General features: G+C 53.6%; 2 protein-coding genes across 8 annotated transcripts in view; one reads left to right on the top strand and one right to left on the bottom strand.

The window, feature by feature from the left end:
• The window catches only part of CPNE2 (copine 2), a 44838-nt gene extending 37092 nt beyond the window's left edge, over window positions 1–7746 (top strand). For 2 of the 3 annotated variants that reach the window (XM_044256090.1, XM_044256089.1), the window contains 2 exons: window positions 5668–5904; window positions 7184–7746. In XM_044256090.1, coding sequence (XP_044112025.1) covers window positions 5668–5904; window positions 7184–7291 — 345 coding nt within the window. In that variant the 3' untranslated portion in view covers window positions 7292–7746. The remainder of the gene's footprint in view (window positions 1–5667; window positions 5905–7183) is intronic. The other variant, XM_044256088.1, reaches the window with a different exon arrangement.
• A 5601-nt stretch (window positions 7747–13347) lies between these two features.
• PSME3IP1 (proteasome activator subunit 3 interacting protein 1) overlaps window positions 13348–16608 on the bottom strand; it is a 36118-nt gene continuing 32857 nt past the window's right edge. For all 5 annotated transcript variants that reach the window (XM_044256084.1, XM_044256085.1, XM_044256083.1 and 2 more), the window contains one exon: window positions 13348–14096. In XM_044256084.1, coding sequence (XP_044112019.1) covers window positions 13879–14096 — 218 coding nt within the window. In that variant the 3' untranslated portion in view covers window positions 13348–13878. The remainder of the gene's footprint in view (window positions 14097–16608) is intronic.

Genomic DNA, 16608 nt, shown 5'->3' with positions numbered 1-16608 from the left:
CCCAGCATCCCTAAAGCTGACCCTGTGGGCCACGGTCTGGCCCTGTGTGTTTGCCATCACTTGGCCTGTGGCTGGCACTCAGCGCGCCTGGGGATGGATGAATTGGTCAACCCCGCCCTGGACGGTGTGCCGCGTAAGGCTCGGTAGGCAGGAGGAGGGGACTCAGCCAGGGCCTCGCCCAAAGGGAAAAGGACTTGGTCCTGTTGGGCCCACCAGTGGAGTGAGACACCTCCCTGGTTCCTGGGGAGCCGGAGGTTGGCTTCTGGGAGTGGTGGCCAAGATGGAGGAGGTGAAGGGGAGGTTACGAGAGAGAAGGGGACACCCAGACTAAACTGGTGAGGACAGGACAGCAGGACACGGTCTAGTTGTTTGGGAGGCAGAAGGGACCTCTTTGGTTAGGCTGCCAGGATTTGGATCCTGTCCCCACTGCTTCCTTGGTGTAACTTGGGCAAAGCACATAACCTCCCCAAGCCTCTGTTCCGTTGTTCATACGGTGGGACTGGTTAAGACCTACTCTGAGGTGTTCGGGTGAAACAGGCTCACACAGCCCCTGCACCCAGAGTGCCTTGGAGGGGGAGGAAGAACAGGCCCAGCAGACCACAGAGGCCGGGGCCAGTGGGAAGGAGGTCACTGGCAAGGGTGGGGGCAAAGGAAGGTGATCCTGTCTCTTCAGCCTCCGGTGCCAGGAGCTGCTGTAGCGCCAGCCACCTGGAGACAAGCCCCTTCCTGCTCCCAGCCGATTTCCTTTATGAAAGGGGGAAGTAAAGCCCCCATGGGTGCTGAGGCTCTGGGGCCACCTGAGTGGGACAGCAACCAGGGAAGGCCCAGGAGGGGCTGGTTTTTGATTCCTGGGGGCGCAGGGCTGGAAGTAGTTGGAGAGGCAGCCCTTGGGCTCACACTGCTTAGATGCCTGTGGTCTGTCAGCCAGGCTGTTTTCCACCAGCTGAGAAAGGGCAGGGAGAAAGGGCCTGCCTTCTTGTTGAGAAGGAAGAACCGTGGTCTGGGAGCAGGAAGGAAGCCGGTGTCCTTGCCAGGCAGAGCCAGGGTAGGAAGGCGCGGGAGGTGTGCTCCGGAGAGAAAGGGGCCTGGGCTGGCTGGATCCTAGGTGGGCAGGGGGCTGGGACGCTGGGGAGGGCCAGGAAGGGGCTCCTGGTTTTCCCGAAGAACAACTGCTAAGGCCTCCCCAGAGCGGGGAACTTGCCCTTTCTCTGCCTAGTCTTTATCTGCTCAGCACCCCAGCCCCTTTGAGGCAGCTCCCTGGTGGTCTTGAGGCAAGGGTCCGGAGCTCTCAGTGCCCCAGCCTCTTGGGTTATGACCCAGTCCTTCCAACCTGGGAAGGCAGCCTTCTCTGGGCACCCTCAGCCTCCAGAAGCAGTGCCCCCTACCTTGTGTGACGTGGGCCATCTCCCAGTGGGAGTGGGCCTGGAGAGGCTCTGAGCCTCTCTCACCCTGATGTCACAGGAACGCTTCTCCACCTCTGGCCCATCTCTAGCCCGCATGTACCCACACACCAGAGGTTGCACTGCCTGGCAGTTCAGCATCGAGCCCCTGGGCCCCATTGAACCCGTTCAGACCCCAGCTCCTCCTCTGCCTGGCTGTGTGACCCACGGCAGCTTGCTGAAGCTCTCTGAGCCCGTTTCCTCACCTGCACCGTGGAGGTGCTGGAACAGGAGCTGCTGCTAGAAACACTGAGGATTCAACCAGATTGGCACGTGAATTGCTCAGCACGGTGCCTGGCACACAGCAAGCACTCGAGGACTGTGGGTGGCCGGACCTTCTGGGGACTCCTCTGGCTGACACCGAGCACGGTTAGACCCGAGGCAGACGGAAATAATCTGTGCAGTAAGTGCTACTTATATACAGCGGCTGTGAGGCGGCAACACTGGGTGGGGCATCACCTTCCCTGGCCCAAGACACATGCACACGCGTGCACGCCCACGGACAGACACTTGAGAGCATGTAGTGGGAGGCTTCGCTCTCCCATTCACACACACAGCCCGTTTTTCCAGAGCAGGTTTCTGTGTGGCATAAGGGAGACCGTGATGCGCGGCCTCTGCCCTCCCAGAGCCTGTAGTCTGGGGCGGAGGGGATGGTGCGTGGTGGGGTCTGTCTGGTAAGCAGCCGCTGTGAGGCACGGCCATCACACCTGGGCTGACAGAGGCCTGGCCTCACAGTGGCACCTAACCCAGCGGGCTCAGGGAAGGCACCTTGGAAGGGAGATGTCCAGGTTGAGACGTGGAGGATACTTAAGAGTTAGCTACATAAAAAGCGTGCGTGCGTGTGCTATGGAGTGCCCCAGGCAGAGGGAATAGCATAGGCAAAGCCCAGGAGGCATGGTGTTTTGGATCTAACTGGAGGAGCGGGGAGAAGGGGTAGGGGAGAGCCAGCTACCACAGGGCCTTGGAAGGCAGTGAGGAACCTGGATTTTCTCTTGAGGGCCATGGGAGGCCATTGAGGGTATGAAGAGGTTCAGAAAGGGCTAGAGGACCCTCTTCCTTCCCTCTGCCCAGAAGCCCTGGGTCTCGCCATCCATAGCTCGTTGCTGGTTGGCTACCTAGGTATCTGGTATCCTAGTGGAGGGTGAGCTGGGACTCAGGACCCTGGGGAATTCCCCCCCACCCTAAGGGTCTTTGGCAGCCAACTTCCAGAAATAAGCCAGGGAGCAGCTTCCCCAGACTCTGCCTAGAACTGTTGTGGGTTGGTTTCTTACAGATATGATTATGTATTAAATGCTTTAGGGGAAATGGCTATTTATAGTCCCAGGAGCCTGAAGAACCTCTGGGTAAAGGCAAAAGCTACTCCATCCTTGAACTGTTGGGTGCTTTGCTTTGTGGTTGGACCGGACAGTGACTGGCTGTGTTTCTGGGGCAGGGACAAGGTGCCAGACCTGAGACATGTGGAAGAGGGTGCAGAGGAGACCTCCCCCAGGGGTAATGCTGGCAGGGGAAGTGGAGCTACGGGCTGGGGAGGGCCTTCAACCTGCTTGGGACAGAAGGTGTAGATGCTCAGTTGTGTCTAAGAGCTGTGACTGGAAGGGTATACCAGGCAGGAGGAAGGGCACAGGAAGGGCACGGAGGTGGGAAAGCTTGCGGGGGGGGGGTGCAGTAAGGGATACCAGGGTTGTCTGCAGTGACAGCAGAGCCCTTTCCCGCCTACTCCTGCCCAGTTCTGCCCCTCCTTCTTCTTGTCTACGGCCCCCTCCCATTTGTTTGGGGGGGTGCAGCTGTAGACCCTGGCGTTGTAGTGGAGCATAGAGGCTCCCAGACAACCTTGGCTCCACCTGGGGTGCGTGAGAAGCACGGGACATGTTAGCTGCAGGTCCCTTGCCAAGGCTGGCCCAGCTGGGCAGAAGCTGAGATCAGGCACGTGGCTGTGGGTATTGTGGCTAGCTGGCGCACGGGAGTGAGGGTTAATGTCTGGTGCCATGGCTCTGGCTCTTCCCTGGGCCACTATCCTAGACAGTGAGCCCACTTCACAGTGGGATGTGGGGAGAGAGGATGCAGAAAGCTCCTCCCAGCTGGGGCCCATTACTGGCGAGGCCAGGCCACCAAAACGGGGGGTTGGGGTGGCGGGGACGCTGTGGAAAGAGCCCCAGCTTTGGAGTCGGCCAGCCTTGAGTTTGGATCAAGACTGTACCAGTTTCCAGCATGCCACTGAACCGCTGATTAGCGCCTTTCCTCAGCTCTGGAGCAGATTCACAGCGTAAGGATGTCCGGGGAGGGTCTGTGCACTGCCATGCATTAGCATGGACGGTCTTACCCCGTCAGGTGGTGGTCATGGTCCTGTGGGAACCCAGACACTGTCTGTGCCCACCTCCTTGGGAAGAAGGATCCAAGGCCTGAGGCTCCCATCTCATAGTACAGACATGTGACTGAGTGAGAGGAGAAAGCTGAGGGCTGGGTGGGGAGGAGGGTGGGAGGCCAACCCCACCCCGAGTGGTGAACCTGCTGATGAAGGCCAGGCATTCTCCCTCCTCATCTTCTCTCCAGACAGCTTAGGTGCCCCAGAAATCTTGCCCTGGACTATTTCTGGCAGGATGGAAGTGGAGTTACTCGAGGGCCACTTAGGGAAGGGGTGCTAGAATGATGTTGGGCTGGGCGGGGGACAAGGGTGTAGATGGGCTCAGAAGCCCCTCCCCCCCCCCCCCCCCCCCCGCAACCACAGGGATGGGGGTGCTGACAGCTGCTGCCCTCCACTGCAGGGATGCAGGCTGCCATCTCCATAGCAACAGGTATCCCCAGCGCCAAGGGCTCCGTCTCTTAAAGGCACAGTGCAGGTGCTGCACTGCTGCGCCTGCTGGGCGTAGAGGGTTTAGATGGTGGGTCAACACCTCTGAGTGGCTCGCTCACTCCTTCGAGGGCTGTGCGTGGGGACAGGCAGGACAGCAGGGCATCCCAGGGGGCACTTGTAGCCTCTGTATGTTTTCCAGGGAGCAGATGGCTTTTCTGGGTAAGGAGGTGGCCAGGCATTGATTTGGGGTCTGGCTTGGTTCTGCCCTCCATGACCTGGACTAGCCTGGGCCCTTCTCTCTTCTCCTGAGAGCCAGAAGATCAGACTAGAAGGCAAAAGCCTCAAAGAGTAGTAGGGCCATGTAGGGATGTTCTGTTTATTTTACAGATGGGCAAAACCAGGTTCCTCATAAAGGGGCCAGAGGGTGCTAAGCACAGTGCTGAGTTCACACTAGGTGAATTTCAGCCTGCTTAGTATCCTGGGGCCTCTGCCCAGATCATTCAGGGATCCTTCTCGAACCTCATGTGCCCAGCCTGTCCTGGTCACAGTTCATGCTGTGGCCATGCATGCCCATGCTAATTATTCAGTATTTTAAGTAATTTTCTAAGGAAACAGTACAGCCCACCGTGAGTGAGAAGTTACCACTCGCCATATGTAGTGTAACGGTAAAAACCAACACCACACCCTGTACCTGGTTGTTGAAGTCTAGCCAGAAGCTCGTCCCCTGAGGCTCTGCTGCTCACCGCTGCTGATAAAGGAAGCACACAGGACCCGCACTGAGACTGCCTGCTGGGGACAGGCTGTGCAACCCAGGGACGGCAGCGGAAGGGATTTTGTGCCTTGAGGCTGTGTCTGCTCTGTGATCCCCTAGTCCACTTACTAGCAGCCGAGGCCACTAGCCGGAGGGCGGGCCAGCCACACAGACGGGGTATCTTGTGTGTGGGTGGAGTGGAGAAGGCGAGGCTGGTCCGAGCGGAGGCAGCCACAACATGCTGCCCTCCCTGGCCATGGACCTGACTGCCAGGAACACGGTTCTCGGTCATGGAGGGCTGCTGTGGGCCAGGCATGTCTTCTCCGAGAGGTACAGCAGCTGTCCCCGTGCAGATGACGAAGCCGAGGCATGGTGACATCGGTCAGTTGCCCAGGGTCCCACGGCAGACTAACCAGAGGGCCAGGCCAGGAGTTTGGGGCTCTGACTCCAAGCTGCAGAGTCTAAGATCACAGCCAGGGCATGAGGAAGAGAGCAGTGTGTGCGGGGGCCAGGTCAGGGTTCAGCCGTGGAGAGGCCTGCCGGGGTGGTGTGCTGACGGCGGGGGCTGGGATTTGGCTACAGCTGGGGAAGAAGCACTGCCTTTCTCCCAGGGGTCAGAGGATTTGGGGGAGGCAAGGGAGGGGGAACCAGGGGCCTTAGAGCACCCGGCTGCCTCCTCCCTGCAGCAGTACTTCATCCTCCTCATCATCACGGACGGCGTCATCAGTGACATGGAGGAGACGCGCCACGCCGTGGTGCAGGCTTCCAAGCTGCCCATGTCCATCATCATCGTGGGCGTGGGCAACGCTGACTTCGCCGCCATGGAGTTCCTGGACGGGGACAGCCGCACACTGCGCTCGCACACCGGGGAGGAGGCAGCCCGTGACATCGTGCAGTTCGTGCCCTTCCGAGAGTTCCGCAACGTGAGTGTGGGCCTGGGCTGCGGAGGGGGCGCTTAGGGGACACCAGCAACCAGAGTTAGGAAGGATGAAAGTCTTGGGCTCCTCTGGCCTCCACTCCATTGACCGTGTGCTGCACAGGGCCTGCCCCCACGAGGTCCTCTGAGCACGTGAGCACTGGCTTCAGCAAGCTCATGGAACCCAGGGAACCGTGCCCAACCCACACTGAGGCTCTAGGGCAGGGTTTCATGGAGGCCCTGCCCTCCGACCAAGGCCCCGAACCAGAACTTGGAGTTATCCAGGTAGGGCAAAACATTCCAGGCAGATGGAGGTTGGGGGCAGCTGAAAGCAAAGGCCCAGGAGTCAGAGAGACTTTTGTGGTAGGCACAGCTCACCCAGCCTTCTTCACAGATGGGATGGCCTGCTCCATGGAGGGAACTGGTGGTACCACCTTGTTCCTGGAGTTGGCTCTGGGCCTATCTGCAGGTAATCCAGGGTCTGCCCACCACGTCACTGCCTAGCAGCTGGATCCACCAGGATCCCAGAGGGAGCAGTTTCAGATGCTACCCCTGTCACCTGGGGGCCTAACTCTTAATTAACTAGAACCTTACTGCATAGCCTTGGACAAGTCCCTGACCTCTCAGACCTTGGTTCCCTCAGCCATAGGGCCTCTTGGGCTTGTGTGGCACAGATCCCACAAGCCAGTCACAGCAAGAACTTATCACTTTGTTATATACCCAGTAGTGCTCACAGGTCTGCCCAGTGTCCTCTGGGTTTTACCTGAGGTGGTCCAACTCCATTTTCTGGAGCCTTAGCTTCCTGAGGACAGATGCTGTGCCACAGGCCTCCATTCATGCACAGGACACTGAATAAGCACCTCCCCAGGGCTGGCCTGGGGCTGAGCATTCAGCAGTAAGCCAGACACTCCCAGCCCATTTATGTGGGCCAAGAAGATGCTCAGGAAGTGTCTGTTAGGTGAGTAGGCTGGGTGGCTCGCCTCCACCGACTCTTTCCCTGAAAAGCCTCCCACAGACACATTCATCCTAAGATGCGCTCCCCAGGCCTCTCAGGTGCTCAAGGAAAGAAAGAGACTTCACATAAAGGAAAAGTACTGCTAGCAGTGGGGTTTCAGGCCCTGGACTGGGACAAGGGTTCCAAGTTGTAGAGCCCTGGCCCTCGGCCCTGATTCTGTCCTCCAGGGCCATCCATCTTCTCTAGGAACAGACTGGGCACAGTGTCTCTCCCCACAGTCTTCCACTGACCTTTCCTTTTTCCCCTCTCCACCTCACCCTCGGCCCTGCAGGCAGCGAAAGAGACCTTGGCCAAAGCTGTGCTGGCGGAACTGCCCCAACAAGTCGTGCAGTATTTCAAGCATAAAAACCTGCCCCCCACGCACTCGGAGCCTGCCTGAGCGCCAGCCCGGGCCCAGCAGCAGCATGCCGGCTGGGCCCCCCGCCCTCCCTAGGAACGTGCACGCTCACCCTGCTTCCTTGTGGGTGGCCTTGTTTTTAACCGATCCACATTTTCATTTTTTACAACCGGACTTCCACTCCCCCTCCTTCCCCCAGCCCAGCTGGGCTTCCTTTGTTGGAGCCGACAGATGATGCTTCCGGGCCAAACTGGCTTCCTCCCTACCCTTAAGTATTGAATGTACTTTGTATAATTTTAGTGGAATTATTGTTATTAAAGAGAAAATTTTTACAATCCTAACTGGCTTTTTCCAAGTAACTAGCTGCAGACCCTGAAGGAGTGTGTGTCCCCAGTGCATACTTTGTGTCATTGCCTGCACCTACTTCCTGCTTTGTTTTTTTATACTGTGACTGTGTTCTATTTGTTATACTCAGGGTAATAAAGGAGTTTCCAATGTCCCTGTGTCAGTGCCTTCCTCAGCTGGGACCTGATGGGCTCACTGATCTGGGGAAGGAAACCTAAAAAGCTCTTTCCCCCAGCAAGGTGGGGCCATCGTTTCTTTGCGGGGGCACACGGTCCACACGCCCAGTATTCCCTCTGATAAACCGGCATGGGACTTGGCACAGAGCACAGGCTCCGTAAGTAACTGTGCACAGACAAAATGCCCTGGGCCCCCGCTAGCAACCAGAGCCCCTGCAGAGCCTACAGTGGTCCCGGGGTCCTCAGGCCTAGCCACTAGTCCCTGTGCCCCAGGCTTCTGTGCATCCAGTAACAATGGTTCTACTAAGTGCTGTTTCCAGCTCCACATTAAGACCTCTGCAGGCATAATCTTGATGAACTCTTCCAGTAGCCCATAGCCTATGCCTGGGACCATTGCAGAGATGAACTGGAGCCAGAACTTCTATCCGGATCTGCCCGATCCCAGAGCCTATACTTACTCCACAGCATCTTCCTCTGACTCTGCAAGGGAGTCTGCTCGACTTGCTAATGAATTTGTCCTTTCTCTGCACTGAATCTGGGAGGTCTGTTATCTTGATCCACTGTCCCACGTCAGTCATTGTCACTGGGGCCTGCTAGACCTGGGCGCCCACCAGCATGCCACCTCTAGCCTCATGCCTGGTAGCCTCAAGAACCCTTGTCTACCTGGTGAGAGCAAGTGAGGGAGACCTTCATCCTCAGCTTCCAATGCCCTGCTGGTTCTGTAGCCACAAGTCAGCTGAACTATCCTTAGGGACACCTTCATTTCTGAGAGGGCTGCAGGAGTGCACATAGCCCCATTTCCCCAAGGACCTTTGGGAAATTAGAGTACAACAGCCCAGGGAGCCAGCTGGCAACACGGAATAGAATTGCAGGGTGAGGGCATCTGGCTTCTTCGGTCCGGGCCTAACCCCCTGCCTGGGCCAGCTGTAAGACTGTGTGTCAGTCAAAACAACAGCACAAGTCTGCATTATTTGCCTACTGCTTAGCAGCTGGGGTGAGCTGGATGTCACATCCAGAGAAGTTTGTACCCATCCAAACCCGGAATAATCTGTCAAATTCTGCAGTCAAATGCTTTACCCCTAAGCCATACCCCCTAATCTGTCAAGCTATGATTTACCAGAGGTCTCTAAAGGGAAGCAGCTTTCTCCTCCTTAGCCCCCAGGGGACAGGCGTATTGGGGGAACCACTTCTCATGCAGACCTCTCCTCTATACCTCCCCGTAGGAGGAATTTACCAGACTGGTAAAACTGGACAGACAGACATCAACTGGGCCATGGGTTGAGTTCCTGCCTTATGCTGGTGTCCATCCCCAACACTCAAACTCTTATGGACCCCCTACCTCGGGTGTGGTGGCCATGGCCCTCACCTCCAGGTTTCACAGGAGCAGACCCCAACACCTCTTTCTTCCCCCTTCTCTGCCCAGGTCGAGTGGATCAAATAAGTCCTCTCCCAGTTGGCTCAAGTTCACAGGGGAAAGCAGTGTACCTGACTCCTGACCAGGCCAAATCACCACTTAAAACAACAAACCAAAATAAGTCCCAGGGATGTAACGTACAGTATGGTAACTACAGTTAATAACAACACTGTATTATATATCAGAAAACCACTAAGAGCATAGATCTTAAAAACCCTCATCACAAGAAAAATGGATAGATCGTTCGGCAATACATACAAATACTGAAACTAATGTCAATCATACCTCAATGAAAACAAACAGCCTTGGTGATGTTGATGCTTGGTTTCTGGTACATGGACAGCAAGCTGAAAAGTGAACTTGGAAATGGAAAAGATCCCTTCATCCTTGCATCACTGCTGCTAAGGCCTGGACACTAGCATTTGTTTTAAAATTTCCACTGAAACCAGAGAAGGCCATACTGAAAGAGTTATCAAAATTCTGGTCCTCTCAACTGTGCCACTTCATGCAAGTCACTGAACCACTATGAATTCCGATTTTCTCTATAAAATATAGAGAAGGGCTGTTTCACAGGACTTTTTTTTTTTTTTAGGATGAAAGACACTACAGTCCACAAAAATGGTCCACAAATGTCCCAAACCTGGGCACGGAATGGCTCAGTTAAGCGGCTGTCTTTGGCATAGGTCATGATCTCAGGGTCCTGGGATTGAGCACTGAGTCGGGCTCCCTGGTTAGCAGGGAGCCTGCTTCTCCCTCTGCCCCTCTACCTCTCCCCCCAAAATAACTTAAATCCTTAAAAAGCAAAAACCAAAACCAAACAGTGCCTGGCATACACAGCAGGCCTCAGTATCAAATGAATGAATGAAACAAATCCACATACGGCATAATGATGTGCCTATTACTGAAACAGCCAGTGTGAAGCCCTGCCAACAGCTCAGAGCTGTCTCTGCGTCTTGCTGCCCTTCTCCTCCACAAAGCTCTGAGGCTGGGCCACATTCTGCCTGTCACTGCTGTAACACTCCCATTCTCCTCACCCATAGCTCCAGCAGGTAAGGGAGCAAAACGTCAGCCCTTGCCAGCATCACTAAGGCATGAATGTGCAACTGGCTTGTGTTCACCCTGTGACTACAAGGACGTTGCCAAGATTCTAGCCTCCCACCAAGCAGAACTTACATTCCATACTGTTTCACGTAAGTAGGCTGGGCACACCAGAAAATCAAGACAACACTCAAGTCCAAATGATGGTGCACTGCCACTGAGCTCTCCTTGTTGTTTTTCTGGAAGGGCTTAAGACAACAGCTGAGCCATATACCCACGAGTAGGACACCCGAGCCAAGGAACCGGGTGTGCCTAAGCAATTAACATTTAGCTGAGAGGGAAGCGTACAGCAGAAGCTGGTGGTTGGAGCTCCGACGACCAGATCTGACCCTTCATCATGTCGGTGTTCTAGCTGCAACTGAGGAGTGCCAGTAGGAGGGGAAGACTGTCATATAAATCCCCACTATGGAAGTTCTGGCCACCCTTCCCAGAAACGGGGGAGGCCAGCACTATCAGGGCTACTGAGGATGGCTACCATTTACTGAGCACTGTGCCAGATCCCGCACCCAGTCCCTAAGCCAGGCTATCTTTCTCCCTCACCAGAAAGTTGTATCATCATTTCTATCCACCAAGGATGGAACTGAAGCCCAGAGAGGTTAAGAAGCTTGCCCCACTGACCCAGCTAGGAAATGTCTGGCTCCAAGCTCCTAACCACGCAGTATAATCCAGGGAAGGGGAAGTAGGCTTCGTTCTCAGGGAGAAGCAGAAGCAGTTGGGGTGGCCGGGGGGGGCGGTCAGAGTCCGAGGCAAAAGCAGCTTGTCCTGGGTAGAAAGGAGGTAGCCAGAAGGGAAGAACCCACGGAATGAGGATGCAAAGAGCTGGCCTAGGTCACCCCTAGATAAGGGACCAACTTCCAGTCTAAGATGCACCTGAAGCCAGCTCTTCTCTCCTACTGGGACCCGAGAAGAGGGAAGGAAATGGAAACGGATCACCAGCCACCTCTCTAGGTCCAGAGCTCCCCTGCTTTTTATAGATGGGAAAATGGATGCTCTGAATTTCATGCTTTCTCCCCACCCACGTGGGTAATAGGGCCAAAAGTCAGAAGTAGTTGATAGGGCATGGTGTGACACAGGCTAAATAATATAGAGAGAACTGGCAAACAGGCTTTCTCCCTTGCCTGGTTCAAGAGTTGTAAGAATATTACCACTCAGGGGCACCTGGGTAGTTGGTTAAGCAGCTGCCTTTGGCTCAGGTCATGATCCCAGGGTCCCAGGCTCTCTGCTCTGTGGAAACCTGCTTCTCCCTCTCCCTCTGCCTACTTCTTATGCTCTATCAAATAAAATTTAAAAAAAAAAATACTACCATTCGGGACAATGTAAGCAGGTTTACAGAAACCCTACCATACGGGTTGTCTTTAGCCTTTCTTTCCTAATTATAAAACCCCAATTATTTATTTATTCAGGCCTGAGGGCTGCACTTTATGGATTAAAGCAGTCCCTATTTTTTCTATCCTTTGGGTTTGAACCACACCGTCTACACTGGCTGCTTTTCAAGGCTGCTTCCTCCCAGGGAGACCTAGTCTTGCTCTGCCAGTCATGGTTCTATGGGACATGGGTCTCCTAGGAGTCTACACCAACAGGGACAGTGAACACGATGCGACGATCACCACTGACTCTCAGCCTCCCGTGATACCAGAGAGCAGAAATCTCCCTCTACGGAGCCTCAACCTTCTGAACACAATCTAGCTATGTTAGTAGACGGGGAGGGAGTTGGGACCCAAGATCCCGTACAGGAAAAGCAAGATCTTGTTCTCGGGTGGATTAGCTTTCAAGTTTTAATCCCTATCACCTTTTGTCCCCTTCTCCTAACAAGAGAGGACACAAGGTACAGTTATGGCTTCTTAAAAATCAAATCACAGGGGTGCCTGGGTGGCTCAGTTGGTTAAACATCTGCCTTAGGCTCAGGTCGTGATGGGATCGAGGCCCTCATTGGGCTCCTGGCTTAGTGGAGAGCCTGCTTCTCCCTCTCCCTCCCCACACCCCGCTCATGCTCTCTCTCTCCAATAAAATCTTAAAAAAGAAAAAAAGTCAAACCACATAGAGATGGTGACTCTGACTCCTCGGTCTGGCTCCTGAAACGGCGTGAGGTTGCTCTGGGTACATGCTGTAATGATGACAGCTCAATCGCAGGAACAATGGAGCAGAGAAGCAGAAGGTGCCTACACAGTTTTACCTAAATGTCTTGTTTGTTAGGATGGAGCCGAGGCGCCTGTGCTGAGAGTCAGGAACAATTAGCACGGTCCTGAAAAGGAAGAAGGATTCACAAGGCATCACTTGTGGGTGAAGGGAAGTCACCATCTGCTAACGGGCACCGGAGTGTCACTGCATTGGAAGGGGAGAGGCAGTGGGTTGGAGGAGATCCAGGGGCCTCTCTGCCCACATTAAAAATGAGTAGCTGCTCTGCCTGCCAGCACCACAGTGTCAACACATTCTGTGTGTGTCTCTCTCCGTCTCACACCCAAAAAAGTAGAAACAATTGACGTAGGAACCCAGGGGAAGAGAGAACTGTACAGACTCATTCTCCCGGAGCAGGGGAGCTTATAGATGTTTTTGTTTTTGCTTTTCAAGACCATGCCTCCCTCTAATTTCATCTCTCTCCATCCCGGAGGGAGAGCCTCTGCCTCCCTTAAGGAGACAGGTGGAATAGTGCCTCAAGGTCTTGGCTGTGCACAGTTGTGAAACCGCCCTGTGCAGGAAGGCGGGGCAGAGGGGAGGAAAGGACAGGGCAGCACCTTTAGGCCACAAAGAGCTTCCACAGTTAGGAGCCTCAACTATAAATGTTCCAAACAGAGAGGGGCCTTGACAGAGCACAGAGTCGAGTCAGAACAGGCAGATGTGTTCCACTGGCTGGCACTCAGAATTCCAAAAGCTGCTAGAAATAAGTCATCTCGTCTACATACCTACCAGGGCTTCTGCTTTCTGGCCCTGATGAAATAAGGTAAGGCCCATGTTTGTTTCTCTAAGGTTTAGGGTCTTAAATGGCATTGGATGGAGGGCGTGGGAGGAGAAGGAATAAGGAAAAACTCCACAATGAGTGCTGAGCGCTGAGTGACACCCCTGGCAGATGTAGTTTATAATCTTTACTTAGTCACACAACATCAAGAAATGGTCAGTTCCAAGAGGGCCTTCCTCCCCCCACCCCCCCAAATGCTCCACAGCGCAGTACAACCACACGGTGCGCTCAGCTAGAAGAGAAGGGTTAAATGATGTCTGTCCCGTAACTGCCCTTGCTTCTCTGTGCCGTCAGGAAGGGAAACAAAGAAAACAAGAAAGCAACAGGATCCATACACTTTGCACACCAGCGGGTGGCTATCTTCCCGGGCATTTCCGGGGGAACCTCAGCAGAGCCACGGCCCCCGCCCCACCACCGCGGCAAGGGAAGAGGCAGCAAGACAGGGCCGCACACCTGCACTGGAGTAGAAAGAGAAACCAAACACAAGTTGGGCCACAGTGGATTCTGGCACATTTTTAGATGAGGTTAAAAATGTCACGGTGTGCACAGGAAGTGGGCAAAGGAGTTCTGAGGGAAGGGATGCCCGGAGGTGGAACAAACCGACCGGTCTACTCGGGCAGGAGCTTTGGGAGGGACACAGGAGCTACGGGGCCTCTAGGAAGGTGTTGGTTCGGAAGATGGAGGAGACGATCTTGCCGGTGGCGTTGATCGTGCCTTCGCTGTCTGAGCTGGATTCGGAGTCGCTGCTCCCAGAGTAGGCGCCCAAGCCCGGGAGGATGCCGATGCAGACTGCAGCAGAGGGGCAGTGGATGGAAGGGGCGCTCAGGGACGTGCTGCCAAGAGACATGCAGGACGGGGCTTCTGCAAGACAGGAGGAAGGGCCGTGACTTCACCTCCTTTCCCAGAGCTGACCGAGAACTTGCCACTGTGCCCCAGGCTTTACCGTGAAGCCCCAACCACCCTATGCAGTCAGCACCACCGGCACCCGCGTCTGACAGCTGTTCCTTTTTCACCATTGACAAAACTGACACCATGCTCAGAGAATGTTTTAAGACCGTGCAGAATGTGACCAAATAGCTAGGGTTCTTCTTGCCCCGGGAAACCCAGAACCTTGGCAGCACCTGAGAGATGGAAAACCTCAATCTAGAAAACATGGGGACTTGAGGATGAGATGAAAACTTAAGGACTCTACTCCAGCCCTCTCATTGCCTCTACATGTTTCCAGCCTCAGTGAATCTCTACAACAACCTGATATATAGGTATTCCCCCATTTTACTGATGAGGGGGGGTCAAAGGACTAGGCCAAGGTAGAGTAAAAAATGTTAAACCAAACCTGACTCAAAAAATTGGGATGCCTAGGTGGCTCAGCCGGTTCAGCATCCAATTCTTTGTTTTGGCTCAGGTCGTGAGATCGAGCCCCACATTAGGCTCCAAGCTGGGCATGGAGCCTGCTTAGGATCCTCTCTCTCCCTATGCCTCTCAACACCCAACCCCCACCAACTCACGCATGCGTGCTCTCCTCTTAAAAATAATAATAATAATGTACTAAAACAATACCAGAGCTCACCATGGAGTAAGGGTTGGAGTTCAAACTTTACTATCTCAGGCTGACAAGCATATACCTTTCGAGGCTTTTGCTTTAACAAGCCCCTAAGGAACACTTCACGTAAATGTGAAAAGGACACGTGGTTCCAAAGTATATGAAGTCAGGAGTAAGTCACAAAAATACCACTGAGAGGCAAAAAGAGATCTCTGGTGGCCAATACACGGAGTTCAGGAGCTCACTGTATTCACTTATCTTACAGGAAGTTCTAATAGGGGAAAAGATGCTGCTGAAGAAAGGCAGCAGCGAAACACGGAGACACAGAAAAGTGAAATGACAGCTGACACCGCTCGTAGAGATGGTGGTAAGGAGACGACAGGAAAGCAGAGGCAGAGTTGCAACAAATACGTGAAAGCAGATTTCTTTGGGATACAAAGAATTCTTCCAAAACCAACCAACCAACCAACCAATCAACCACTGAATAGAAAAGGGGACAGGGGTGCCTGGGTGGACTGAGTGTCTAACTCGTGATTTTGGCTCAAGTCATGATCTTGGGATCACGGGACTGAGCCCTGCGCTGGGCCCCGCCCTCAGCAGTCCTCTGCTTGAGGCCTCTCCCTCTCCCCGGGGCCCTCCCCACTTTGCTCACTTGTGCTCTAAAACAAACATAAATCTTTAAAAATAAGTGGAGAGAACTCATGAACAGTTCACAGGAAAAGAAAAAATGGCATTTAAACTTGGGAGAATGGGGGAACCTGGGTGGCTCAGTGGGTGAAGCATCTGCCTTCAGCTCAGGTCATGATCCCAGAGTTCCAGGATCAAGCCCCACATCGGGCTCCCCCCTGTTTCTCCATTGGACCTTCCCCACTCTTGTGCTTTCTCTCAAGATAAATAAATAAAATCTTCAAAAATTAAAAAAAATAAATAAAATGAACTTGGGAGAATAAACAATCTATAAGGAGAGAAGTTATGGGCAACAGGCATCTTCGTGTGTTGCTCAGAAATGCAGGGCTTCAAAATTAAACTATGTTCATATAACACCATTCCCTCCAGCACTGTTAATAGCAGGAACCAAAAGGTTCATTATGACCGGGGGTAGGGGGCGCCTGGGTGGCTCAGTGGGTTAAGCCTCTGCCTTCGGCTCAGGTCATGATCTCAGGGTCCCGGGATTGAGCCCCACATTGGGCTCCCTGCTCAGCAAGGAGTCTGCTTCCCCCTCTCTCTCTGCCTGCCTCTCTGCCTACTTGTGATCTCTCTGTCAAATAAATGAATAAAATCTTAAAAAAAAAAAAAAAAAAGATTCTGCCATAAAGAAGAGTAATGCCTCTGCCTACTGGTATGGAATGGTCTCCAAGACACCATGCTATATGAAAGAGGCAAGGCTATGTGTAAGCTACAGTCTGTGGGGAGAGGGAATGCCCACAGACACGCATGATAACGTCGGAAACAATACATGTAAGACTCTAACAGTGACTGCCCGGGGAGATCAGCTGAGTGGTTAGATAATAGGGGAGACTTAACTTTTACTCCACATACTTTTGCCCCTTTTGAATTTTCTATTATGTGTGTATACTACTATAGGTAGTATATAGATAATTTTTTAGAAAAGCAAATGCAAAAGTTCAAAGAACATCATCATCTACTTAAATTAGGGAGGAAGAGTCCCATATTATCTGTCTAAGCCCAAGGGCAGCTCTGTATTATAGCCAGGCTATAGAAGAAGGTAAAGTCTAATGATAAGAAGGCCTGCTGGTCTGTATTCTCTATCTGTAAGCCTGAAGGCAAGGGCTCTTTCTTTACCACTCTGTCCCTTGGGCACACAGCATGGGG

The sequence above is a fragment of the Neovison vison genome, chromosome 7 (genome assembly GCF_020171115.1).
Source record: "Neovison vison isolate M4711 chromosome 7, ASM_NN_V1, whole genome shotgun sequence".
NCBI classification, from domain to species: domain Eukaryota; kingdom Metazoa; phylum Chordata; class Mammalia; order Carnivora; family Mustelidae; genus Neogale; species Neogale vison.
The sequence above is the reverse complement of the archived record's forward strand: the minus strand, read 5'-3'. Positions and strand labels throughout refer to the sequence as shown.